Source organism: Rhinoraja longicauda, chromosome 36 (genome assembly GCF_053455715.1).
Source record: "Rhinoraja longicauda isolate Sanriku21f chromosome 36, sRhiLon1.1, whole genome shotgun sequence".
NCBI lineage: Eukaryota > Metazoa > Chordata > Chondrichthyes > Rajiformes > Arhynchobatidae > Rhinoraja > Rhinoraja longicauda.
Genome location: NC_135988.1, coordinates 6,017,830 through 6,045,543, shown reverse-complemented (window position 1 = coordinate 6,045,543; position 27,714 = coordinate 6,017,830). Strand labels below are relative to the sequence as shown.

The 27,714-nt window shown below is 48.0% G+C and overlaps 1 protein-coding gene across 1 annotated transcript in view; it reads left to right on the top strand.

Moving 5' to 3' along the window:
- LOC144610342 (secreted frizzled-related protein 1-like) overlaps window positions 1-12,880 on the top strand; it is a 151,495-nt gene extending 138,615 nt beyond the window's left edge. Inside the window, exon 3 of the mRNA XM_078428963.1 lies at window positions 12,232-12,880. Within this exon, the coding sequence (XP_078285089.1) occupies window positions 12,232-12,557 (326 nt within the window). The 3' untranslated portion in view covers window positions 12,558-12,880. The remainder of the gene's footprint in view (window positions 1-12,231) is intronic.
- The last annotated feature ends 14,834 nt before the right edge of the window (window positions 12,881-27,714 follow it).

Sequence of the window (27,714 nt, the reverse complement as noted above, 5' to 3'; positions counted from 1 at the left end):
CTGTACTCCATTTCACAATTTTCCGTGATCCCCCCCCCCCCTCCCCCCCTTCCCTCCCCCCCCCTCCCTCCCCCCCTCCCCTCCCACCCCCTCCCCTCTCCCCCCCCTCCCCTCTCCCCCCTCCCCTCTCCCTCCTTCCCCCTCCCTCCTCCCCCCTCCCCCCTCCCCCCCACCGCCATTCAATGTGATCATGGCTGATCATTCTCAATCAGTACCCCGTTCCTGCCTTCTCCCCATACCCCCTGACTCTGCTATCCTTAAGAGCTCTATCCAGCTCTCTCTTGAATGCATCCAGAGAATTGGCCCCCACTGCCTTCTGAGGCAGAGAATTCCACAGATTCACAACTCTCTGACTGAAAAAGGTTTTCATCATCTCAGTTCTAAATGGCCTACCCCTTATTCTGAAACTGTGGCCCCTTGTTCTGGACTCCCCTAACATTGGGAACATGTTTCCTGCCTCTAACATGTCCAACCCCATAATAATCTGATACGTTTCGATAAGATCTCCTCTCATCCTTCTAAATTCCAGTGTATACAAGCTCAGTCGCGCCAGTCTTTTAACATATGACAGTCCCGCCATTTCTGGAATTAACCTAGTAAACCTACGCTGCACGCCTCGGCGGTGGTGATGGTGGAGCCTCGGCAGTGACGGTGGAGCCTCAGCGGTGGTGATGGAGCCTCGTGGTGATGGGGCCTCGTGGTGATGGGGCCTCGTGGTGATGGGGCCTCGTGGTGGTGGAGCCTCGTGGTGATGGGGCCTCGTGGTGATAGAGCCTCGTGGTGATGGGGCCTCGTGGTGCTGGGGCCTCGTGGTGCTGGGGCCTCGTGGTGATGGAGCCTCGTGGTGCTGGGGCCTCGTGGTGATGGGGCCTCGTGGTGATGGGGCCTCGTGGTGATGGGGCCTCGTGGTGATGGGGCCTCGTGGTGATGGGGCCTCGTGGTGATGGGGCCTCGTGGTGATGGGGCCTTGGCGGTGGCGGCAGAACCTCGCGGGCCGACCCGCGGTCATCGGTCGATGAGAGCGTGGGGGGAACCGCCATGAGGGAGGAGGAAGAACAATGGGGGAGTGAGGGGGTGAGGGAGGGAGAACAATGGAGGACCCGGTGGGGGGTGGGGGGGGGGTAACGGTGGTAGAACAAAAGAGGAGGTGGCGTACTTTGTAACTTTGTCAGTGCCGTAGGTGGCCGCTGTCTGTGTACATTGGGTACGCCAACAAAGAATCTCACTGTGCCTTCCAAATAAGTATTCCAAATAAGCTGCTAATTTTTATAAGCCTGAAAATTGTGTTTCTGCCGGGGAATCTTATTTGTCCTGCAACGGCGTGCAGAATACACAAGGAAACCTTCTATTTGTTTATGTCCATTTAACGCGTTCCAGATATGGTCTCCCAGTGAGAGTCCCCCCCAGGAGAACCATTTTCCAACGTCGATGGTAGATAATGAAAGCACATAATTAGTGCACAGTGGTAATTGAAATCCACTAGCATGCAGTGACCGCTGTGGTGTGGTGGGGAACGCATGGAGCTGAACAAATAAAGTGGCCCCAATTAAGCAGGGTCTGCCACATATTTGTATGCCACCTTCTCACATACTCAAACTGTCTCAGAGTTCCCCAGCCTCCCAATTACTTCTAGACGCGGCCCGATGTTCTGCGGGCAGAATTGGCTCCAGGACAGTAAAATGACTTGTTTGGATGAACGGAGCGAACAGTTGAACTTATTTGCACCAGGATCCGGTGGCTTGAACCACACTTCCAGAAACACGGGCTGAAATCCCACCATTGTAACTGAGGAGTTCAAATTTGCTCAATTAAATACCCTTGGAGCAAAATCTGTGGCTCACAAATCTATGCACTAAAATCTATATACTTTGTTTGTTTGTTTGTTCCGGAACTACAGCCAAAATGGTACACGATAGCGCGACAATGTTAGGCCCACCTTACTCACCGTCGTCCCTTTGGTGCTAATGGAAGAAGTTTCATTGAAATCGGTGTTATCTTTTTTAAGTTATTCACATTTTAAAGTTGAAATCTATCTCCTAGGGAGGGAGGATAAGGGGGGTTGAGGAGGATGGAGCGGGGGGGAAGGGAAAGGGGGAGGTGGGGATGGGGGGAGGAGGGAGTGGGAAGAGGGGAGGGAGGGGGGGGGGTGGAGAGGGTGCTGCACCAATGCAGGGGAGGTTTGGGCCCAATGAGGATAAAGGGGGTTGAGGGAGATGGAGTGGAGGAGGAGGGGAAGAGGGGAAGGTGGGGTGGAGGGAGGGGGGAGTGGGGGAGAGGGGAGGGGGGGAGTGGGGGAGGTGGGGAGGGGGAGGAGAGGGTGCTGCACCAATGCAGGAGAGGTTTGGGCCCAACAAGGATAAGAGGGGAAGGGGGGATGGAGTGGGGGGGGGGGGGGGGGGGGAGGGGAAGGGGGGAGGTATGGGTGGAGGGAGGGGGGGAGGTGGGGATGGGGGAGGGGGGAAGGGGGGAGGAGAGGGTACTGCACCAATGCAGGAGAGGTTTGGGCCCAACAAGGATAAGAGGGGTTGAGGGGGATGGAGTGGGGGGGGGGGGGCGGGGAAGGGGGGTGGTATGGGTGGAGGGAGGGGAGGAGGTGGGGATGGGGGAGGGGGAAGGGGGGAAGGAGAGGGTGGTGCACCAATGCAGGAGAGGTTTGGGCCCAACGGGTCCACTTGATCCAGTAGGATGTATAATTCGGCATCCTCCACATATCCATGTCTATAATTAGCACAAGGCACCAGGAACTGTAGTTGCTTGGTTTACAAGAAAAAGGCGCGACACAAAGTGCTGGAATAGCGTAGCGGTTAGACAGCGTCTCCCGAGAATGTGGATAGGTGACATTTTGGGTCAGGATCCATCTTCAGACTAATTGCAGTGGGGTGGTGCTGGTGGGGTGGGGGGGGGGGGGGGGGGGTTGGGGGTTGGGGGGGGGGGGAGGGGGAAGACTGGAAGAAAGGTGGGGGGGGGGGAGGACAAAGTCTGGCAATAATAGGTAGATACAGGTGAGGGGCAGGGTGATATATAGATGGTTGGACAAAAGCTAGAGATGAATAGGCAAAGAAAAGTGAGATAAGGTAAGAAGCACAAAATGTGAAGCCAGAGGAAGGAATATAGTTGGAAGGACACGGGGGGGGAGGGGGGGAGAAATGGGTTGCTTTCAGAGGAAAGAATCGGGAGAAAGGGAGGGAAGGGGAGGAAATGGGGGGGGGGGGGGGTCGTGTAACTATAGGTTAGTTACAGTTTGCTGTTCATATCGAGGATAGACACAAGAACCTGGAGTAACTCAGCGGGACAGGCAGCATCTCTGGGGGTGGTGGTTAGAGTTGTGCAGAGTTGTTCTGGAGCCAGCTGGTCACCCATTTCAGGGCACCATAATGTTTGGGACACAGCAATGTCATGTAAATGAAAGTAGTCACGTTTAGTATTTTGTTGCATCTCCTTTGCATGCAATGACTGCTTGAAGTCTGCGATTCATGGACATCACCAGTTGCTGGGTGTCTTCTCTGGTGATGCTCTGCCAGGCCTGTATTGCAGCCATCTTTAGCTTATGCTTGTTTTGGGGGCTAGTCCCCTTTAGTTTTCTCTTCGGCATATGAAAGGCGTGCTCAATTGGGTTCAGATCGGGTGATTGACTTGACCACTCAAGAAATGACCATTTTTTAGCTTTGTAAAACTGCTTTGTTGCTTTAGCAGTATGATTGGCATCATTGGCTTGCTGTAGAATGAACTGCCGGCCGATGAGTTTTGAGGCATTTGTTTGAACTTGAGCAGATAGGATGTGTCTATACACTTCAGTATTCATTATGCTACCACCACCAGCAGTTGTATCATCAATGAAGATAAGTGAGCCAGTACCTTCAGCAGCCATACATGCCCAGGCCATAACACCCCCAACACCGCGTTTCACAGATGAGGTGGTCTGCTTTGGATCTTGGGCAGTTCCTTCTCTCCTCCACACTTTGCTCTTGCCATCACTCTGATATAAGTTAATCTTCATCTCATCTGTCCACAAGACCTTTTTCCAGAACTGTGGCTGCTCTTTTAAGTACTTCTTGGCAAACTGTAACCTGGCCATCCTATTTTTGCAGCTAACCAGTGGTTTACATCTTCCAGTGTAGCCTCTGTATTACTGTTCGTGAAGTCTTCTGCAGACAGTGGTCATTGACAAATCCACACCTGACTCCTGAAGAGTGTTTCTGATCTGTCGGACAGGTGTTTGATGATTTTTCTTTATTATAGAGAGAATTCTTCTGTCATCAGCTGTGGAGGTCTTCCTTGGCCTGCCAGTCCCTTTGCGATTAGTAAGCTCACCAGTGCTCTCTTTCTTCTTAATGATGTTCCAAACAGTTGATTTTGGTTTAGCCTAAGGTATGGCTAATGTCTCTAACAGTTTTCTTCTAGTTTCTCAGTCTCATAGTGGCTTCTTTGACTTTCATTGGCACAACTTTGGTCCTCATGTTGATAAACAGCAATAAAAGTGTCCAAAGGTGATGGAAAGACTGGAGGAAAGACTAGGTGCTGAGAGCTCTCGTATACCTGCATTAAGGAGGCATTTAAACACACCTGAGCAATTACAAACACCTGTGAGGCCATGTGTCCCAAACATCATGGTGCCCTGAAATGGGGGGACTATGTATAAACACAGCTGTAATTTCTACATGGTGAAACCAAAATGTATAAAAATACCCTTCAATAAAATCTGACAATGTGCACTTTAACCACGTGATTTTTTTCTATTACAAATTTCAAATTGTGCAGTACAGAGGCAAATAAATAAACGATGGGTCTTTGCCCAAACATTATGGAGGGCACTGTACATGGCGTTCCTTCAGAAATGTCCCATTCTTTCCTTGTACAGGAATAGAATAATTATGAATTTGATGCTTGTTAGTAATTCGGAAGCCTGAACAATCTAAGCCATGCTTTATAAGTCTATCAGTCAGAGAACCCCCACAGTCTTGTTGGCTCGAGTGGCAATGAATAGAAATGTTGGCCAACTGTATCCTTCCCAATACTATGAAGACAAAGTAGTATGCCTTGCTAAGAAATTTAGTTTAGATTAGTTTTAGTTTAGTTATTAGTATTAGTTTATTTGGTTTACAGTTTCAGCAGGGAAACAGCCCTTTGGCCCATCGAGTCCACGCCAACTTTCGACCACCTGTTCATATTCATTCTAGTTCTATGCTATCCCACTGCAATTGTTACAGAGGCCAGGTAACCCACACACCAGCATGTTTTGGGATGTGAGAGGAGACCGGAGCACCCAGAGGAAAGACATGCGGTGATATGGTGAATGTACAAACAGGGAGGACCCGAGGGCAGGATCGAACCAAGGGTCTCTGACGCTGTGAGGCAGCCGCTCTACCGCTGCGCCACCGAAGCACCCTGAAGTTGACCTTGTTGTGCTCCCTGCCCTTGACTGTTGTAATGGCATCGCTCCGAGCTGGAGTGAAAGGAGATTTTTTTTTGAATGCCACGCAATGTCCTCTTAAACTCCACCATTTTGTGGCCATGGTGGCGCAGCGGCAGAGTTGCTGCCTTACAGCGCCGGAGACCCGGGTTCGAACCGACTACGGGTGCCGTCTGTACGGAGTTTGTACCTTCTCCCCGTGACCGCGTGGGTTTTCTCCGAGATCTTCGGTTTCCTCCCACACTCCAAATATGCACAGGTATGCAGGGTCATTGGCTTGGTGTACGAGTAAATTGTCCCAAGTGTGTGTAGGTTAGTGTTAATGTGCTGGTCGGCACGGACTCGGTGGGCCGAAAGACCTGATTCCGCGCAGTTTCTCTAAACTAAGCCAAACTAAACTGAATTCCTCAGCCTTGGGTCCTTGTCACAGTGAGTTAAGGCGGCGTGCAGCACAGAATCTGGCCTTTCAGCCCACTGAGTCTGTGCAAACCATCAGCTATATGAATCTGATATTAATCGCACTTTTTGTTCACCCAAAATTGTTAACAATTCCCCTCTGGGGTCAACTATTCACTAAACGCATGGTAGAATTGACAGCGGCCACTTAGCCTATTGGACTACATGTCTTTGGAAAGTAGTAGGAAAGCCAGCCAGAGGAGAGTCACATTGTAACAGGAAGAACAGACAAACTCCACACAGACAGCTCCCACGTTGGTGGTGTGAGGCAGTGGCTCTACCTGCTGTGACAATACAATACAATACAATACAATATATCTTTATTGTCATTGTACAGGGGTACAACGAGATTGGGAATGCGCCTCCCATACGATGCAATAAATTAATTAGCTAGTCAGTATTAATTTAAACAACCCAATGAAACAAATTGGAACTGTTTTAAAACAGAATAAAGTGCAAGTAGAGTAGATCTGTGCCGGTTCACTGTGCGATGTGACCATCCGGCTCAGCAGGACCGGTTCATAGCAGCTATGGCCCTGGGGATGAAGCTGTTCCTGAGTCTGGAGGTGCGGGCGTAGAAGGCCTTGTATCGTCTGCCCGATGGTAGAAGTTCGAACAGACTGTTGCAGGGGTGTGAGGAGTCTTTGTGGATGCTGGTGGCTTTTCTGAGGCATCGTGTGTTGTAGATGCCCTCCAAGGCTGGTAGCTGTGTTCCGATGGTCCTCTGAGCTCTCTTGACTACCCGCTGAAGAGCTCTCCTCTCTGCCTCCATGCAGCTGAGATACCACACAGGGATGCCATGTGTTAGGATGCTCTCTATGGTGCAGCGGTAGAAGGTCGTCAGCAGCTGTTGGGGCAGACCAGACTTCTTCAGTGTTCTCAGGTAGAACAGTCGTTGCCGTGCCTTCTTGACCAGCGCAGCAGTGCCTTTAGTTGTTACTGACATCGTGCCTTCAGTTGTTACTTCATAAGAGATAGGGTGCAGAGAAGATTCACAAGGGTGTTGCTAAGGCTGAAAGAATCTCCCTTTCACTGACTCCATCCACATTTCCACGCTGCCTCGGCAAAGCCACAAGCATAACCAAGGACCAGTGTGAAGAAGGGTCTCGACCCGAAACGTCACCCATTCCCTCTCTCCAGAGATGCTGCCTGTCCCGCTGAGTTACTCCAGCTTTTTGTGTCTACGGTTTAAACCAGCATCTGCAGTTCCTACACACCAGTCTCACCCCCGATCACTCCCTCTTCTCCCCTCTCCCATCAGGCAAGAGGTACAGAAGTTTGAAAAAGCACACCTCTCGATTCAGGGACAGTTTCTTCCCAGCTGTTATCAGGCAACTGAACCATCCTACCACCAACCAGAGAACGGTCCTGAGCTACCATCGACCTCATTGGGGACCCTGGGACTACTTTTCATCAGACTTTTCTGGACTTTATCTTGCACTGAATGTTATTTCCTTTATCCTGCATCTGTAGACTGTGGACTGCTTGATTGTAATCATATCTAGTCTTTTTGATGACTGGATAGCACGCAACAAAAAGCTTTTCACTATACTCCAGTGCACGTGACATTAGACGAAACTAAACTGAACCAAAGGAGTGTTATTTATGAAGTGAGATTGGTCAGGCTGATGTTTCCTTCTTAAGATCAAAGGCGGCTGAGGGAAGATTAAACTGAGATGGATGTCAAGCCTAGTTTCGTTTAATTTAGAGATACAGCGCGGAAACAGGTCCTTTGACCCACCTAGCCCGCACCGACCAGCGATCCCCGCACATTAACACTATCCTACACACACAAGGGACAATTTACAATTGTAAACAGGCTAATTAACCTATAAACCTGTACGTCTTTGGAGTGTGGCTGGAAAGAGGAGATCATGGGGTAAACCCACGCAGGTCACGGGGAGAACGTACAAACTCCGTGCAGACAGCAACCGTAGTCAGGATCGAACTCGGGTCTCTTGTGCTGTGAGGCAGCAAGTCTACCGCTGCACTTTTACCTAGTCACTTCTCCAACCAGTTAGGAAAAATGATTTTACTGATAGAAGCATCCATAACTAAGGGGAAAGACTGGATACATTGATAGAAGTGGGGGGGGGGGGGGGGGGGGGGGTAGAGAGAAATGGAGGAAATGATTGTTTAACCAAACTGTGGTGGGGTTGTTGATCACATTGCCCAGAAAGGCACTGGAGACAAATGTCTTCGCACATTTAAAAGTACCACTGGCGGTGTTGTACAGGCTACAGCCCAAGAGCTGGAAAGGGAGAAAAACCTACATTTTCTATTTTTCTCAGCTTGGACAAGAGCCTACAGTGACTTAGAATTTCCCCTTCTATGTTTGCACGCTGAGAAGATATGTACCATTCATGGAACACAGTGCCAAGGTGATCTCCATCTAATCCAGTTCCAATAGACAATAGACAATAGGTGCAGGAGGAGGCCATTCGGCCCTTCGAGCCAACTCCGCCATTCAATGTGATCATGGCTGATCATCCACAATCAGTACCCTGTTCCTGCCCTCTCCCCATACCCCCTGACTCCGCTATCATTAAGAGCTCTATCCAGCTCTCTCTTGAAAGCATCCAGAGAATTGGCCTCCACTGCCTTCTGAGGAGAGAATTCCACAGATTTACAATTCTCTGAGTGAAAAAGATTTTCCTCATCTCCGTTCTAAATGGCCTACCCCTTATTCTTAAACTGTGGCCCCTGGTTCTGGACTCCCCCAACATTGGGAACATGTTTCCTGCCTCTAGCGTGTCCAATCCCTTAATAATCTTATATGTTTCAATAAGATCCCCTCTCATCCTTCTAAATTCTAGTGTATACAACACTTCGAGAGATCAATAAAAATACCTCTGAAGAAGGGCCTCATCCCCAAACGTCACCCATTCCTTCTCTCCAGAGATGCTGCCTGTCCCCCTGAGTTACTCCAACATTTTGTGTCTATCTTCAATAAAAAATACCTCCCTTGATTCTATTCTATTCAGTGGTGCAGTGGTAGACTTGCTGCCTCGCAGCGCCAGAGACCCGGATTTGATCCTGACTATTGGTGCTTATTTATTCGCAAAATGCTGGAGTAACTCAGCAGGTCAGGCAGCATCTCAGGAGAGAAGGAATGGGCGACGTTTCGGGTCGAGACCTTTCTTCAGACTGATGTCAGGGGGGGGGGGCGGGACAAAGGAAGGATATAGGTGGAGACAGGAAGATAGAGGGAGAACTGGGAAGGGGGAGGGGAAGAGAGGGACAGAGGAACTATCTAAAGTTGGAGAAGTCAATGTTCAATTGGCTGCAAGCTGACCAAGCGAAATATGAGGTGCTGTTCCTCCAATTTGCGGTGGGCCTCACTATGGCACTGGAGGAGGCCCATGACAGAAAGGTCAGACTGGGAGTGGGAGGGGGAGTTGAAGTGCTCAGCCACCGGGAGATCAGGTTGGTTAAGGCGGACTGAGCGAAGGTGTTGAGCAAAATGATCGCCGAGCCTGCGTTTGGTTTCGCCAATGTAAAGAAGTTGACATCTAGAGCAGCGGATACCATAGATGAGGTTCGATGAGGTGCAGGTGAACCTCTGTCTCACCTGGAAAGACATTTTACCTTCTACTTAAAATCCACAAACAGAACTGTCCCGGCAGACCCATTGTCTCTGCCTGCTCATGCCCCACCGAACTTATTTCCACCTACCTCGACTCCATCCTATCCCCCCATGTCAAATCCCTCCCCACCTACGTCCAAGACACCTCACACGCTCTCCGTCTCCTCGATAACTTCCGGTTCCCAGGCCCCCACTCCTTCATCTTCACCATGGATGTCCAGTCACTCTACACATCCATCCCCCACAAGGATGGTCTTGAAGCCCTCCGTTTCTTCCTCGACCGTAGAACCAGCCAATCCCCATCTACTACCATTCTCCTCCGCCTAGCAGAGCTGGTTCTTACCCTTAACAACTTCTCCTTTGACTCCTCCCACTTCCTCCAAACCAGAGGCGTAGCTATGGGCACTCGCATGGGCCCTAGCTACGCCTGCCTCTTTGTCGGGTACGTCGAACAATCCCTGTTCCGGGCGTACACCGGCCCCATCCCCGAACTCTACCTCCGCTACATCAACGACTGCATTGGTGCTACCTCTTGTACCCATGCAGAACTCACTAACTTCATACACTTCACTTCCAATTTCCATCCTGCCCTTAAATATATCTGGACTATCTCCGACATCTCCCTCCCGTTTCTGGACCTCACCATCTCCATCACAGGAGACAGACTAGTGACTGACATCTACTATAAACCCACTGACTCGCACAGCTATCTGGACTACACTTCTTCCCACTCTGTCTCCTGCAAAAAGTCTATCCCCTACTACCAATTCCTCCGTCTACGCCGCATCTGCGCTTGGGATGAGGTGTTTCACACTAGTGCGTCAGAGATGTCCTCATTCTTCAGGAAACGGGGCTTCCCCTCTTCCATTATAGATGAGGCTCTCACTAGGGTCTCTTCTACATCCCGCAGCTCCGCTCTTGCTCCCCCTCCCCCCACTCATAACAAGGACAGAATCCCCCTCGTTCTCACCTTCCAACCCACCAGCCAGCGTATCCAACAAATCATCCTCCAACATTTCCGTCACCTCCAACGGGACCCCACCACTGGCCACATCTTCCCATCCCCTCCCCTCTCTGCGATCCGCAGAGACCGTTCCCTCCGTAACTCCCTGGTCCACTCGTCCCTTCCTACCCAATCCACCCTAGTCTGAGGAAGGGTCTCGACCCGAAATGTCACCCATTCCTTCTCTCCTGAGATGCTGCCTGACCCGCTGAGTTACTCCAGCATTTTGTGAATAAATACCTTCGTTTTGTACCAGCATCTGCAGTTATTTTCCTACACTGACTACGGGTGCTGTATGTGTGAAGTTTGCCCTTTCTCCCCGTGACTGCGTGGGTTTTCTCCGGGTGCTCCGGTTTCCTCCCACACTCCAAAGATATACAGGTTTGTAAGTCAAGTTGTAACTTGTCCCCAGTGTGTAAGACACAGTTACAGTTTACAGTTACAGTTTAGTTTATTGTCACGTGTACAGTGAAAAACTTTTGTTGCATGCTAACCAGTCAGCGGAAAAACAATACATGATTACCATTAAGCCATTTGCAGTGTATAGATACATGATAAGGGAATAACGTTTAGTGCAAGGTAAAGCCAGCAAAGTCCGATCGCGGGTAGACCGAGGGACACAGGTGATATAATATAAGAAAATAACTGCAGATGCTGGTACAAATCGAAGGTATTTATTCACAAAATGCTGGAGTAACTCAGCAGGTCAGGCAACATCTCAGGAGAGAAGGAATGGGTGACGTTTCGGGTCGAGACCCTTCTTCAGACTGATGTCAGGTGGGCGGGACAAAGGAAGGATATAGGTGGAGACAGGAAGACAGTGGGAGAACTGTGAAGGAGGAGGGGAAGAGAGGGACAGAGGAACTATCTAAAGTTGGAGAAGTCAATGTTCATACCACTGGGCTGCAAGCTGTCCAGGCGAAATATGAGGTGCTGTTCCTCCTATTTCCGGTGGGCCTCACTATGGCACTGGAGGAGGCCCATGACAGAAAGGTCAGACTGGGAGTGGGAGGGGGAGTTGAAGTGCTCAGCCACCGGGAGACCAGGTTGGTTAAGGCGGACTGAGCGAAAGTGTTGAGCGAAACGATCGCCGAGCCTGTGTTTGGTCTCGCCGATGTAAAGAAGTTGATATCTAGAGCAGCGGATACAATAGATGAGGTTGGAGGAGGTGCAGGTGAACCTCTGAATATCCAACAAATCATCCTCTAACATTTCCGTCCCCTCCAACGGGATCCCACTAAGGTAGACCGAGGGTAGACCAGTGAGGTAGATGGTAGATTTATTCACAAAATGCTGGAGTAACTCATCAGGTCAGGCAGCGTCTCGGGAGAGAAGTAATGGGTGACGTTTCGGGTCGAGACCCTTCTTCAGACTGATGTCGGGGGTGGGACAAAGGAAGGATATAGGTGGAGACAGGAAGATAGAGGGAGATCTGGGAAGGAGGAGGGGAAGGGAGGGACAGAGGAGCTATCTGAAGTTGGAGAAGTCGACGTTCATACCGCCGGGCTGCAAACTGCCCAGGCGAAATATAGTCTGTGGTTGTGGTGGGATGATTCAGTTGCCTGATAAGAGCTGGTAAGAAACTGTCCCTGAATCTGGAGGTGTGCGTTTTGACACTTCTATAACCTTTTGCCTGGAGATACAACCAGCGTGATGGCTGTTCGGGGCAGAAAGGGTGGGTGGAAGGGCTTGGCTTCCACTCTGTATCTCGAAATTTTTGCCAACCTCTCTCTCTCTCTCTCTCCCACTGATCATCACTGTGCTGCTTTGTTACAGCTCTGAAGATGAAGATTAAGGAGGTGAGGAAGGAGAACGGCGACCGGAAGATCATTCCTCAGAAGAAGAAGAAGTCTCTGAAGTTGGGCCCGCTGAAGAAGAAGGACCTGAAGAAGCTGACCTTGTACATTAAGAATGGCGCGGACTGTCCCTGCCACCAGCTGGATAACCTGAACAGTAACTTTCTCATCATGGGCCGCAAAGTCAACAAGCAGAACCTCCTGACAGTCATTCATAGGTGGGATAAAAAGAGTAAAGAGGTGAAAAAAGCTGTGAAGAAAATGAAGACTCACGTCTGTCCTACATTCCAGGGGGTCTTCAAATGATTATCGGCCCGCTCTTTAAATCAAGCAATAAAATCTGAACTTGCACATGCTTTTCTTTAAAAAAAAATTATTAAACTTTTTCTTTCCTCTATAAAATAGAATCTTCTCCTTTAAACTATGATTCCTTTCCCCCCTTTCTGTTTAGATTCTGTGTGCGTAATAATGATTCTTTGTATGTTTCTCTCCGTTAATAAATTTGATAGCATAGACTAATAAGCCAGCAGGGGGGTGGGCAAATCCTGATGACGTCCGAAGCTTTTAAGCACATTTGAGGTTGTCCAAAAATATATAGGAAAGGGGGGGGGGTGGTTTGGGAGGTGGGGAGGAGGGAGATAGGGTTGTCAAAAACTGACATCTGCGGAAAGGAGTGAAGAGAATGGATTTCGGAAAAGAGATGGACACAAAAAGCTGGAGTGACTCAGTGGGTCAGGCAGCATCTCTGGAGAGAAGGAATGGGTGACTGAAGAACTGACTGAACCTCGGTCTGAAGAAGGGTCTCGACCCGAAACGTCACCCATTCCTTCTCTCCTGAGATGCTGCCTGACCCGCTGAGTTACTCCAGCATTTTGTGTCTACCTTCAGTCTGAAGAAGGGTCTCGACCCGAAATATCCCCCATTCCTTCTCTCCAGAGATGCTGCCTGACCCGCTGGGTTACTCCAGCTTTTTGTGCCTATCTCTTTTCCGAAATCCATTCTCTTCACTCCTTTCCGCAGATGTTAGTTTTGACAACCCCGTCTCCCTCCTCCCCACCTCCCCAAAAGCACCCCCTTTCCTATATTTTCGATTTGAACCAGCATCTGCAGTTATTGCACTTCCTACACTTCTTCAGACTGAAGCCAGGGGAGAGGGAGATACCGAGCGAGATAAGGGAGTGCAAGGTGTGAAAACGAGACAAAGGGGGAGAGAGATCAAGGAGAATGCAGAATGGGGGGTCGTTTTATTTCCGCTGGGCGAAGGTAGCAACAAAGAAAAGAGATGATGGTTTTGGAGTCTCGCAAGAACCCTCCCCTCAGCACAGCAGAGCGTTCGTTGGCGAAACTATGGGAATCACGAAATGCAAACAAACACTAGTTATTAGATTTTATTGAGTTACACAGCCCTGCCTGAACCATGATCACTGTGTTCTGCAATCCCCACTAGAAAGGTCAGATTGGCTCAGGGACTCCGAGAACACAGAGCAGTCAGGAAAACCACTTGGCATGGAGCCAAGCTTTCCAAACTGCAAACGCTCACCGTTGCAGTTTGAACGAATCGTCACTTTTTGTTTTGTTCTCTGCACAAACGTGGCAACAACAAACCAAAAATATTGTTGGGGTTTTTTTTTTTGTTGGCATCAAAAGACATCCATGTCATCTCCTCTCCTGCTGGCACGCATACGTTGTGACTAGGAGCTCTGAGGCATCCTAAATATCCATCTAGCATTAACGGGCGATTTGGAAAATGAATCTTGCGTGATGAACACATTAGGAAACTTCAGTAAGAACTGACTATCCTTGTAGGTTTGAGAACGCGGGGTTGGAGGTTCATGAGAAGCAGGCCGCAGTGTTTCCCCAAGAAATCAGTCACACGCGGAAAGTGAAGCCGTGGAAACTTCAATCAGCTATCAGCATCTTCTTCATTTTTGTTTTTTGTATTTTTATTTTGCTTTATAATCATTTTATTTCCTTCCAGAGTTATGTTTGCTCAACCAAGCAACGGCACAACGTGCTTCAATATCACACTGATTTCCTTTTCGTTTCGGTTGCAATTCAGTTCATTTAGTCAAAGTTGAGGAGTTAAGGTCATAGACGTACAGCTTTAAAATGTATTTGCGTTGAGCTTCGTGATCTCTAAGTGCACTGTGAATATTTCGTTCTGTCATGAAAAGGCACCGGGAGAACTATTGCCTCCTGAAGGCCTTACTTCATACGGTTTGGATAATTGTTCAATTAAAGAGCTGCTTCATCTGTAGTTCCTTGTAAGTAGACCTGCTTTATAAAAATAAATCTGTTTGAAAATAGAACCTTGCCTTCCTAATCTTTTAAAGTCAGTTTACTGCAGGGGTCACAGTCCGGGAGGGTAACTCGTTGTTCTCACTAATTGTCCCAGTTGTCCACCGTTCCGTGAGTCCATCTCGGCGATCCTCGGAAGGCAGTGGAGGCCAATTCTCTGAATGCATTCAAGAGAGAGCTAGATAGAGCTCTTAAGGATAGCGGAGTCAGGGGGTATGGGGAGAAGGCAGGAACGGGGTACTGATTGAGAATGATCAGCCATGATCACATTGAATGGCGGTGCTGGCTCGAAGGGCCGAATGGCCTCCTCCTGCACCTATTGTCTATTGATCCCAGTTGTACTATAGACCCACCACCGATTTTCCCGCAACGGGTAGAAACATGGAACCACAGAAAATAGGTGCAGGAGTAGGCCATTCGGCCCTTCGAGCCAGCAGCGCCATTCAATGTTTCATATTTTATATTTTTCATATTTCAGATACAGCGCGGAAACAGGCCTTTTCGGCCCACCAAGTCCGCGCCGCCCAGCGATCCCCACACACTAACACTATTAACACTATCCTACACACACTAGGAACAAATTTTACATTTACCCAGTCAATTAACCTACATACCTGTACGTCTTTGGAGTGTGGGAGGAAACCGAAGATCTCGGAGAAAACCCACGCAGGTCACGGGGAGAACGTACAAACTCCTTACAGTACAGCACCCGTAGTCAGGATCGAACTTGAGTCTCCGGCGCTGCATTCGCTGTAAAGCAGCAACTCTACCGCTGCGCCACCGTGCCGCCCTATGATCTTGGCTGATCATCCACAATCAGGTTCCCGTTCCTGCTTTCCCCCCCCCCCCATATCCCTTTAGCCCGAAGAGCTAAATCTAACTCTCTCTTGAAAGCATCCAGTGAATTGGCCTCCACTGCCTTCTGTGGCAGAGAATTCCACAGATTCACAACTCTGGGTGAAAAATGTTTTTCCTCATCTCAGTGCTAAATGTCCTACCCCTTAATTTAATATGTTTCTTTGATCAGGACATAATTGCGAGAGTGCACTTGAAATCCACCCCCCCCCACCCCCCCCCCCCCCCCCCCCCAAAAAAACCATGTAGCCCCGAAAATGTGACGCCGAGGCCGGGTGAGGCGGCCAAACTCGACCTCATCGGGACTTTCGCGCCGATCAAGTCAAGTCAAGTCAAGTCAAGTCAAGTCAAGTTTATTTGTCACATACACATACAAGATGTGCAGTGAAATGAAAGTGGCAATGCCTGCGGATTGTGCACAAAAAAGAATTACAGTTACAGCATATAAATAAAGTTAATAAGTTACTATAGTGTAGACAAAAATTTAGTCTCTGGAGTTATAAAAGTTGACAGTCCTGATGGCCTGTGGGAAAAAACTCTGTCTCATCCTCTCCGTTTTCACAGCGTGACAGCGGAGGCGTTTGCCTGATCGTAGCATCTGGAACAGTCCGTTACTGGGGTGGTAGGGGTCCCTCATGATCTTGCTTGCTCTGGATCTGCACCTCCTGATCGGCGGGTCGAGTTTGCCCCCCCGGGGCTCTGGAACTCCGGGCCGGCCGGAGTCGGCAGATCCATCCCATAACCGACTACCGGGGCCAACCTTGCGGGGCCGGTATCACGGTCCCTGGTTCCGATACAGTTGGACTCCTCTCTGACGCCGTGACATCTGTTGGTCCGGCAAAGCGGATAAACTAGAAAGCCTCTGGAACCAAGGCTGCCGGAAAATTGGTGGTGGGTGGACCTGTTACCATCAGGCACAGCCAAGAAAAACAGCATGGGTTCATCCTTGGGTTACCTGAGCAATATCTTCCAATATATTGTCGCAGGAGAGACTCGGAGCGGCAGCAGGTAGTGTTACTGACTCAAGGCTCCAATACTTTGAAGACAGGGGCCACAGTTTAAGAATAAGGGGGAAGCCATTTAGAACGGAGATGAGGAAAAACATTTTCACTCAGAGAGTTGTGAATCTGTGGAATTCTCTGCCTCAGAAGGCAGTGGAGGCCAATTCTCTGAATGCTAGATAGAGCTCTTAAGGATAGCGGAGTCAGGGGGTATGGGGAGAAGGCAGGAAAGGGGTACTGATTGAGAATGATCAGCCATGATCACATTGAATGGTGGTGCTGGCTCGAAGGGCCGAATGGCCTACTCCTACACCTATTGTCTATTGCCTTGCTAAGAAATTTAGTTTAGATTAGTTTTAGTTTAGTTATTAGTATTAGTTTATTCAGTTTACAGTTTCAGCATGGAAACAGCCCTTTGGCCCACCGAGTCCACACCAACTATCGACCACCCGTTCATAATCATTCTAGTTCTATGCTATCCCACTGCAATTTTTACAGAGGCCAGTTGACCTCCACACCAGTAAGGTATAGAAGGGCATTAGCGGGAGAACAACTGACTGGGAAATAGACACAGAGTGCTGGAGTAGCTCAGCGGGTCAGGCAGCATCTCTGGAGAACATGGATGGGTAACATTTTGGGTCCAACCATCGTGACCATTCTTCAGACTGATTGAGTGGGGGGGGGGGGGGGGGGGTGGGTGGAAGTTTTAAGAGAGGCAGGACAAAACCTGGCAGGTAATATGTTGATACAGGTGAGGGGAGTGGGGAGGGGGGGTATTTGATATGCAGTTGGTTAGACTAAGACCAGAGATGAAAAGACAGAAGGTGTGAGACAAAACGACTGAGCCATTGTGAATTGTGAAGCTAGAGGAAGGAATGTGGAGGGGAGGGAGAGGGGACTGAGTTGAGGTAAGACATGGGGTAGGGGGAGGGGAGGAGAAGTTTCAGGGAAAGAAGAGAGTGTGAGAGTTGTATCTATATAATAAAACTCTGGTTTGTTTGTTTGTTTGTTCCTGAACTACAGCCAAAACAGTGCACGATAGCGCAACGATTTTAGGCCCACCTTACTCACCGTCATCCCTTTGATTTTTAGATTTAGAGATACAGCGCAGAAACAGGCCCTTTGGCCCATCGGGTCCGCGCCGCCCAGCGATCCCCGCACACTAACACTATCCTACACCCACTAGGGAAAATTTTTACATTTGCCCAGCCAATTAACCTACATACCTGTACATCTTTGGAGTGTGGGAGGAAACCGAAGATCTCGGAGAAAACCCACGCAGGTCACGGGGAGAACGTACAAACTCCGTACAGACGGCGCCCGTAGTCAGGATCGAACCTGAGTCTCCGGCGCTGCATTCGCTGTAAGGCAGCAACTCTACTGCTGCGCCACCGTGCCACCGTAGTGCTAATGGAAGTAGTTTCATTGAAGTTGGTGTTATATTTTTAAAGTTACTCACATTTTAAAGTTTAAATCTATCTCCGAGGGAGGGTGGGGGGGATAGGGGGAGGGAGGGGGGTAGGTGGTGGAGGCGGGTAGAGGGGGAGGGGAGGGGGGGAGAGAGGAGTGGGGAGAGGGGACTGCTCCAATGCAGGCGAGGTTTGGGCCCAAATGGTCCACTTGGTCTAATAGTTACCTAAAATTGGAGAGTTCAATTTTCATACCATCGGGTTGTAAACCACCCAAGCAGAATAAATGTGAGAATGGGAGCTGGCAGAGACTTGATGGGCCGAACGCCTTCCTTCTATACCCGAAGGAAATATGAGGTGGCGTGGTGATGAGGGCATTGCCTAAAGATGTCAAGTTCTTTCGTGACACCAAAGCAACGAAGTGAAAAGAAAACCAAGTGCGAGGGAAAGGAAACAGACCATTCGACCCAACGGATCAGTGAGAAATTTGCTGAGTGGTTTGTGGCTAAGATGCCAAAGCAGGCTCCAATGCCTAGCAGGTGTAGTTCAGTTTAGTTTATTGTCACGTGTACCGAGGTACAGTGAAAAGCTTTTTGTTGCATGCTCACCAGCCGACAGAAGAGACCATGCATGATTGCAACCGATCCATTTACGGTGTGTAAGGGAATAACATGGTAAGGGAATAACAAGGTAAAGCCAGCAAAGTCCGGTCAAGGATAATCTGAGGGTCATCAAAGAGGTAGACAGTAGTTCAGCACTGCTCTCTGGTTGTGGTAGGATGGTTCAGCTGGCTGACAACAGCCGGGAAGAAACTGCCCCTGAATCTGATGGTGTGCATTTTCACACTTCTATAACTTTTGCCCGATGGGAGAGGGGAGAAGAGGGAGTAGATATTTACATGCCACAGCTGAGGACAGGAGAGATTTCCTGCAACTGTAGACCTATCTCTCAATTGCAATGTGGACCCATGCCTTTGCTTCAAGCACAACAAGAGCAGAAAACCAGCGGGGAACTTTAACAGGGAAAGTGGGGGGTTAAATGTACAAAATAAAACTTTCTGCAGAAAGTTAAAATCTAAGTGTTGGGCGAATTTTATCAATCCTCAAAAAAAAAGAGAATAAAGCAAAACTGGAAGATGAAATCAAGTAATTTCACAACTGTGGCCTTACAACTGAGACCCAGTCTTCAGACAGATGGAAGCAGTTGCTGCTTCAAGTCATGCTCAGCTAAAGTGGATCCACATTTTAAAACGCAACTGGGTTTTCCAGTAATTCTATCATAATTAATGGCATATGTTAAGATTTGTTTAATCCTCTGTCTGACATTTGAAGGGAAGGACATATTCATTTTAATCTGTTCAATTCAACACAGCTGAAGGGGAAACAAAAATAGGCAGCATTAAAGTGGGAGGTAAAAATGAGCTCTGCCTCTGTCTCCAACAACAGCGTGCAGCCTATAGAAAGGCACAAGGTGCTGGAGGGAACTCAGCGGGTCAGGCAGCAACCCTGGAGAACATGGATAGGCGACCTTTCGGGTCAGAACCCTTCTTCAGACTGATGTCAGGGGAGGGGGCGGGAGAAAGATAGGATGCAGACGGAGACAGGAAGACTTGTGGGAGAACTGGGAAGGGGGAGGGGAAAGAGAGGGGAAAAGGGACTACCTTAAGTGAGAGAAGTCAATGTTCAAAACCGCTGGTGTGTAAACTGCCCAAGCGAAAGTTAGGTGTCAAGTTAGGAAAAAGGGGACGTACAACGAGATCTGGGTGTCCTAGTGCATCAGTCACTGAAAGGAAGCATGCAGGTACAGCAGGCAGTGAAGAAAGCCAATGGAATGTTGGCCTTCATAACAAGAGGAGTTGAGTATAGGAGCAAAGAGGTCCTTCTGCAGTTGTATAGGGCCCTAGTGAGACCGCACCTGGAGTACTGTGTGCAGTTTTGGTCTCCAAATTTGAGGAAGGATATTCTTGCTGTTGAGGGCGTGCACCGTAGGTTTACTAGGTTAATTCCCGGAATGGCGGAACTGTCATACGTTGAAAGACTGGAGCGACTAGGCTTGTATACACTGGAATTTAGACGGATGAGAGGAGATCTTATCGAAACATATAAGATTATTAAGGGGTTGGACACGTTAGAGGCAGGAAACATGTTCCCAATGTTGGGGGAGTCCAGAACCAGGGGCCACAGTTTAAGAATAAGGGGTAGGCCATTTAGAACTGAGATGAGGAAAAACTTTTTCAGTCAGAGAGTTGTAAATCTGTGGAATTCCCTGCCTCAGAGGGCAGTGGAGGCCAAGTCTCTGAATGCATTCAAGAGAGAGCTAGATAGAGCTCTTAAGGATAGCGGAGTCAGGGGGTATGGGGAGAAGGCAGGAAATGGGTACTGATTGAGAATGATCAGCCATGATCGCATTGAATGGCGGTGCTGGCTCGAAGGGCCGAATGGCCTCCTCCTGTCTATTGCCTATATTGTCTATTGTCTAAATATGATGTGCTGTTCCTCCAATTTGCGCTAGGTATTAGTTTAGTTTAGGTTTGGAGATATAATGCAGAAAGAGGCCCTTTGGCCCACCGTGTCAGCGCCGACCAGTGATCCCCGCACTTTAGCACTATCCTACACACTGGGACCAATTTACAAATTTCTACCGAAGCCAACTAACTTTCAAACCTGTACTTCTTTGGAGAGCGGGAGGAAACCGGAGCACCCGGGGAAAACCCACGTGGTCATGGGGAGAACGTAGAAATTTCAAACAGACAGCACCCGGTAGTCAGGATCAAACCTGGGTCTCTGGCGCTGCAAGGCAGCAACTTTAACACCGTGCCACCCTAGTTCTCCAGATGTTCCCCAGAGATGCTGCCTGACCCACTAAGTTACTCCAGCATTTTGTGTCTTTCTTTGGTTAAATCAGCATCTGCGGTTCCTTGTTTCTGCAGATGATTTCGTAGTCGGCTCACCTGCACTCAAAATGGAGATTCACTTCAAAATACTTTGGCCAGTGTTCTTTTGCCAGGTAAAAAAAAAACAGATGCAAAAAAAAAAAATTAGCTGCAAGTTTATTATACCTTTACCGAGCATAAATCGAGAGTATAAATGCTGGAGGAACTCAATGGGCCAGGCAGCCAGCATCTAAGGAGAAAAGTGGTCAGTTGACATTTTGGGTCGGGATTCTTCATCTGAGCTGAGTATAATTAACCTGAAATGTTAACGTTTCTCTTCCTACCAATGTGTCCAGACCCACTTGAGTGTTTCCAGCATTTTTCTGTTTTTCTTTTAGATTCCAAGCATCTGTAGTTTAAAAAAATTAATTTCACTGAGTGTAATCCCATGCGCTGACTCCTACGTGAAAGAATCTAAATCTACCTTTAGGTCAAAAGAATTGGGTCCAAAAGTGAGCTTCTCTTCAACAATACGTGCGCTGGTTGGTGTTGCTGATGCAATGTTAGGCAGCATCTCTAACTAGGAACACCGACTGGGAACAAGTGAAATGCTTTTGTTGCGTGCTGGCCAGTTAGCTGAAGGCAAGAATGAAAAACTTCAACCATCAGAGAAGCTGAAGGTTATAGATTTATGATACTTGGCAAAAAAAACAGAGGCAAATCATTAGATAGAACTCAGATAGAGTTATATAGAGCTCTAGGGGCTAGTGGAATCAAGGGGTATGGAGAGAAGGCAGGCATGGGTTACTGATTGTGGATGATCAGCTGTGATCACAATGAATGGAGGTATTTATTTCACAAAATGCTGGAGTAACTCAGCAGATCAGGCAGCATCTCAGGAGAGAAGGAATGGGTGATGTTTCGGGTCGAGACACTTCTTCAGACTGTTTAATCTTAGCCAGTACAATCAGTACCCCGTTCCCGCCTTCTCCCCATACCCTCTAACTCCACTATCCTTAAGAGCTCTATATAGCTCTCTCTTGAATGCATTCAGAGAATTGGCCTCCACTGCCTTCTGAGGCAGAGAATTCCACAGATTCACTACTCTCTGACTGAAAAAGTCTTTCCTCATCTCCGTTCTAAATGGCCTAACCCTTATTCTTAAACTGTGGCCCCTTGTTCTGGACTCCCCCAACATTGAACTGGGATTTAACGAGGAGAGAAATGGAGAGTTGTGTCCATCTTTGGTGTAAACAATAGGTCTAGCTTACCTAGGATAAACGGCCATTTGTCAGAGCATGAAACTGCAGATGCTGGTTCATACCAAAAAAAGACACAAAATGCTGGAGTAACTCAGCGGGTCAGAAAGCATTCCTGAAGAACATGGATCGGTGACATTTCCGGTTGGAACTCTTCTTCATACACGGAAAATTTACTAGATTATAACTAACAATTTGTCGTGTATTTATTTATTTTGTTGTTGCATTTAATGTGCCTACAAAGCTGCAGTAAGTACGAATTTCATTGTTCCGGTGAATATGACAATTAAACATGGGACAGAGCAGCGGTAGAGTTGCTGCCTCACAGCGAATGCAGCGCCGGTGACCCGGGTTCAATAGACAATAGACAATAGACAATAGGTGCCGGAGTAGGCCATTCAGCCCTTCGAGCCAGCACCGCCATTCAATGCGATCATGGCTGATCACTCTCAATCAGTACCCCGTTCCTGCCTTCTCCCCATACCCCCTCACTCCGCTATCCTTAAGAGCTCTATCCAGCTCTCTCTTGAAAGCATCCAATGAACTGGCCTCCACCGTCTTCTGAGGCAGAGAATTCCACACCTTCACCACTCTCTGACTGAAAAAGTTCTTCCTCATCTCCGTTCTAAATGGCCTACCCCTTATTCTTAAACTGTGGCCCCTTGTTCTGGACTCCCCCAACATTGGGAACATGTTTCCTGCCTCTAATGTGTCCAATCCCCTAATTATCTTATATGTTTCAATAAGATTCCCCCTCATCCTTCTAAATTCCAGTGTATACAAGCCTAATTGCTCCAGCCTTTCAACATACGACAGTCCCGCCATTCCGGGAATTAACCTAGTGAACCTACGCTGCACGCCGTCAATAGCAAGAATATCCTTCCTCAAATTTGGAGACCAAAACTGCACACAGTACTCCAGGTGCGGTCTCACCAGGGCCCGGTACAACTGTAGAAGGACCTCTTTGCTCCTATACTCAACTCCTCTTGTTATGAAGGCCAACATTCCATTGGCTTTCTTCACTGCCTGCTGTACCTGCATGCTTCCTTTCAGTGACTGATGCACTAGGACACCCAGATCTCGTTGAACATCCCCTCTTCCTAACTTGACACCATTCAGATAATAATCTGCCTTTCTATTCTTACTTCCAAAGTGAATAACCTCACACTTATCTACATTAAACTGCATCTACCATGTATCCGCCCACTCACACAACCTGTCCAAGTCACCCTGCAGCCTTATTGCATCTTCCTCACAATTCGCACTACCCCCCAGCTTAGTATCATCTGCAAATTTGATGTTGTTTGTCATTTACATTAATGATCTGGATGATGGTGTGGCAAATTGGATTAGTAAATATGCAGATGATACTAAGATAGGTGGAGTAGTTGATAGTGAGGTAGATTTTCAAAGTCTACAGAGAGACTTGGGCCTTTTGGAAGGGTGGGCTGAAAGATGGCAGATGGAGTTTAATGCTGATAAGTGTGAGGTGCTGCATTTTGGTAGGACAAATCAAAATAGGACGTACAGGGTAAATGGTAGGGAATTGAGGAATGCAGTGGAACAGAGGGATCTGGGAATAACTGTGCATTGTTCCCTGAAGGTGGAATCTCATGTGGATAGGGTGGTGAAGAAGGCGTTTGGTATGCTTGCCTTTATAAATCAGAGCATCGAGTATAGAAGTTGGGATGTAATGTTAAAATTGTACAGGGCATTGGTGAGGCCGAATCTGGAGTATGGTGTGCAGTTCTGGTCTCCAAATTATAGGAAGGATGTCGACAAAATGGAGAGAGTACAGAGGAGATTTACTAGAATGTTGCCTGGTTTTCAGCACTTAGGCTACAGAGAGAGGTTGAACAAGTTGGGTCTTTATTCTTTGGAGCGTAGAAGGTTGAGGGGGGACTTGATAGAGGTTTTTTAAATTTTGAGAGGGACGGACAGAGTTGACGTGGGTAGGCTTTTCCCTTTGAGAGTGGGGAAGATTCCAACAAGGGGACATAGCTTCATAATTGAGGGACAAAGGTTTAGGGGTAACATGAGGGGGAACTTCTTTACTCAGAGGGTGGTGGCTGTATGGAATGGGCTTCCGGTGGAAGTGGTGGAGGCTGGCTCGATTTTATTATTTAAGAGTAAATTGGATAGGTATATGAATAGGAGGGGATTAGAGGGTTATGGTCTGAGTGCAGGTAGATGAGACTATGTCAGGGAGAATGGTCGGCGTGGACTGGTAGGGCCGGACAGGCCTGTTTCCATGCTGTAGTTGTTATATGTTATATGTTATATGTTATAATGGTACTTTTAATCCCTTCATCTAAGTCATTAATGTATATCGTAAATAGCTGGGGTCCCAGCACCGAACCTTGCGGTACCCCACTGGTCACTGCCTGCCATTCCGAAAGGGCCCCATTTATCCCCACTCTTTGCTTTCTGTCTGTCAACCAATTTTCTATCCATGTCAGTACCCTACCCCCAATACCATGTGCTCTAATTTTGCCCACTAATCTCCTATGTGGGACCTTGTCGAAGGCTTTCTGAAAGTCGAGGTACACCACTGACTCTCTCCTGTCAATTTTCCTAGTTACATCCTCAAAAAATTCCAGTAGATTTCCCTTTCGTAAATCCATGCTGACTCGGAATTATCCTGTTACTGCTATCCAAATGCTCAGCAATTTCGTCTTTTATAATTGACTCCAGCATCTTCCCCACCACTGATGTCAGACTAACTGGTCTATAATTACCCGTTTTCTCTCTCCCTCCTTTCTTAAAAAGTGGGATAACATTTGCTATCCTCCAATCCACAGGAACTGATCCTGAATCTATAGAACATTAAAAAATGATCTCCAATGCTTCCACTATTTCTAGAGCCACCTCCTTAAGTACCCTGGGATGCAGACCATCAGGCCCTGGGGATTTATCAGCCTTCAGTCCCATCAGTCTACCCAAAACCATTTCCTGCCTAATGTGGATTTCCTTCAGTTCCTCCATCACCCTAGGTTCTCCGGCCCCTAGAACATTTGGGAGATTGTGTGTATCTTCCTCAGTGAAGACAGATCCAAAGTAACGGTTTAACTCGTTTGCCATTTCTTTGTTCCCCATAATAAATTCCCCTGCTTCTCTCTTCAAGGGACCCACATTTGCCTTGACTATTTTTTTCCTCTTCACGTACCTAAAAAAACTTTTGCTATCCTCCTTTATATTATTGGCTAGTTTACCCTCGCACCTCATCTTTTCTCCCCGTATTGCCTTTTTAGTTAACTTTTATTGCTTTTTAAAAGAGTCCGACTACGGGCGCTGTCTGTGCGAAGTTTGTACGCTCTCCCCGTGACCTGCGTTGGTTTTCTCCGAGATCTTCGGTTTCCTCCCACACTCCAAAGATGTGCAGGTATGTAGGTTAATTGGCTTGGTAAATGTAAAAAAAATTGTCCCTGGTGGGTGTAGGATAGTGTTTACGTGTGGAGATCGCTGCAGACCCGGTGGGCCGAAAGGGCCTGTTTCCGCGCTGTATCTCTAAAATTAAACGTACAGATTTGCAGGTTAATTGGCTTGGTATAACTGTCCTTAATTGTCCCTAGTGTGTGTAGGATGGTGTTAATATGTGGGGATCGCTGGATGGCATGGCCTTGGTGGGCCGAAGGGCCAGTTTCCGCCCCGTATCTCCCAACTAAACAAAATGAAACATTCTTTACTCCTGAATGGGAAAGCTTCTAACTGAGACTCCGCCAGCCCATTGCTACTAGCTGTGCGTTTAACAAGCCATTAGGGCTGCACAGTGGTCAAGCTGGTCGACTCACTGCGTCACAGCGCCAGAGACCCCAGGTTTGATTCTGACCTCGGGTGCTGTCTTTTTGGAGTTTGCACGTCCCCCTGTGGCTTTCCACTGGGTGCTCCGTTTTCCTCCCACATCCCAAAGATGACGCGGGTTTGTCGGTGAATTGTCCTCTGAATCTGAATCTGAATGACCTTTATTGTCATTCAAAATGAATTGAACGAAAATAATTTGCCACGCAGCCACAACAGTACAGAGTAAAAGACGCAAGACACACAATCTTAACACAAACATTCACCACGGTGACTCCTCCAGACACCCCCTTCACTGTGATGGAGGGCAAAAAAAATGTCTTCTCTCTTCCCCCATGCTTCTCCTACGGACAGATAGTTCGACTTCTGCCGAGGCGACCGAGGCTCCCGACTCGCGCAGCCCCCGCAAGGAGATGGAAGGTCCCGCGGCCGAGCCGCGCCGGACGATGGAAAGTCCCGCGGCCGAGCCGCGCCTCGAGGAAGAGATTTTTTTTTAAAGGAAAGGTTCCCCCCCCCACATATACACAGCTAAAAATATACTACTACACACATCTAACACTAACACATAGACAAAAAAAGAAAAAAGACAAACAGACTGCCGGCGAGCTGCAGCTGCATGGCGGTGCAGCCATCTTGGACATTGTCCATTGCCCCTGGGGTGTAGGGAGTGGATGGGAATGTGGGAATGTGGGATAACGTGGAGCTCGTGCGAATGGGAGATCAAAGGTCGGTGTGGACACAGCATACCAAGGGCATGCATGCGTACTCCATCTCTAAAACTAAATCTAAAACGGGCTCTAGATACACTTTCGAATTTCAATGGGTGAATTTTGGTTTAGTGTGTGTTTATTCAGTGTCAGACAGAACAGCAGGTTTCCATTAGCAGAGAGAGGATCAAAATCTACAAGAAAATTCTCTCAACTGCACGATGTGATGTCATGAATAGTCATGTTTTCTCTTTGGAACAGGCATTTAAAAAATTGTAAATTCCCTGTTGCATACCAATTTTGTAGGCAATTTTTCTGAGTAAATTGCCAGCATTGGACCAACACCAATATTCTCAACTGCTCTGATATTTTTTTTTCCAAGGTACTGATCATGCACAGAGTAGAAATAAGGATCTGTGGCGTCTTTCCGGAACACTTTCTTCCGCTTTCCTTTCAGTTTTCCTGCAACTGCACGCTTTTTGTGTGATAGAAAGTGTGACAGAATCACACTCTATTTAGTGTGACAGAAATAGAGGTAATACAGAGAAGTGTGAGGTGTTGCATTTTGGGACGTCGAACAAGGGTAGGGCCTACACGGTGAATGGTAGGCCTCTGGGTAGTGTTGTTGAGCAGAGGGATCCAGGAGTACAGGTGCATGGTTCCTTGAAGGTCGAGTCGTAGGTAGATAAGGTGGTCAAAAAGGCTTTTGGCACTTTGGCCTTCATCATCCAGAGCATTGAGTATAGAAGTTGGGAGGTCATGTTGCAGTTGTATAATACGTTGGTGGGACCGCATTTAGAATATTGTGTTCAGTTCAGGGCACCGTGTTATATGTAGGAAAGATATTGTCAAGCTTTAAATGGTTCTGAAAAGATGTTGCCAGGACTAGAGGGTGTGAGGGAGAGGTTGAGTAGAGGTTGAATAGGCTGGGTCTCTATTGTATGGAGCACAGGAGGATGAGGGAATATCTTATAGAGGTGTACAAAATCATGAAAGGAACAGATCAGGTAGATGCACAGAGTCTCTTGCCATGAGCAGGGGAGTCGAGGACCAGAGGACATAGGTTCAAGGTGAAGGGGAAAGAGTTAATAGGAATCTAAGGGGTAATTTTTTCATCCAAAGGGTGGTGGGTGTATGGAACAAGCTGCCGTAAGAGGCAGTTTTCTTCCCAGCTGTCATCAGGCAACTGAACCATCCGAACACCAACAAACATTTTCTTTTAGATTTAGATTTAGAGATACAGCGCGGAAACAGGCCCTTCGGC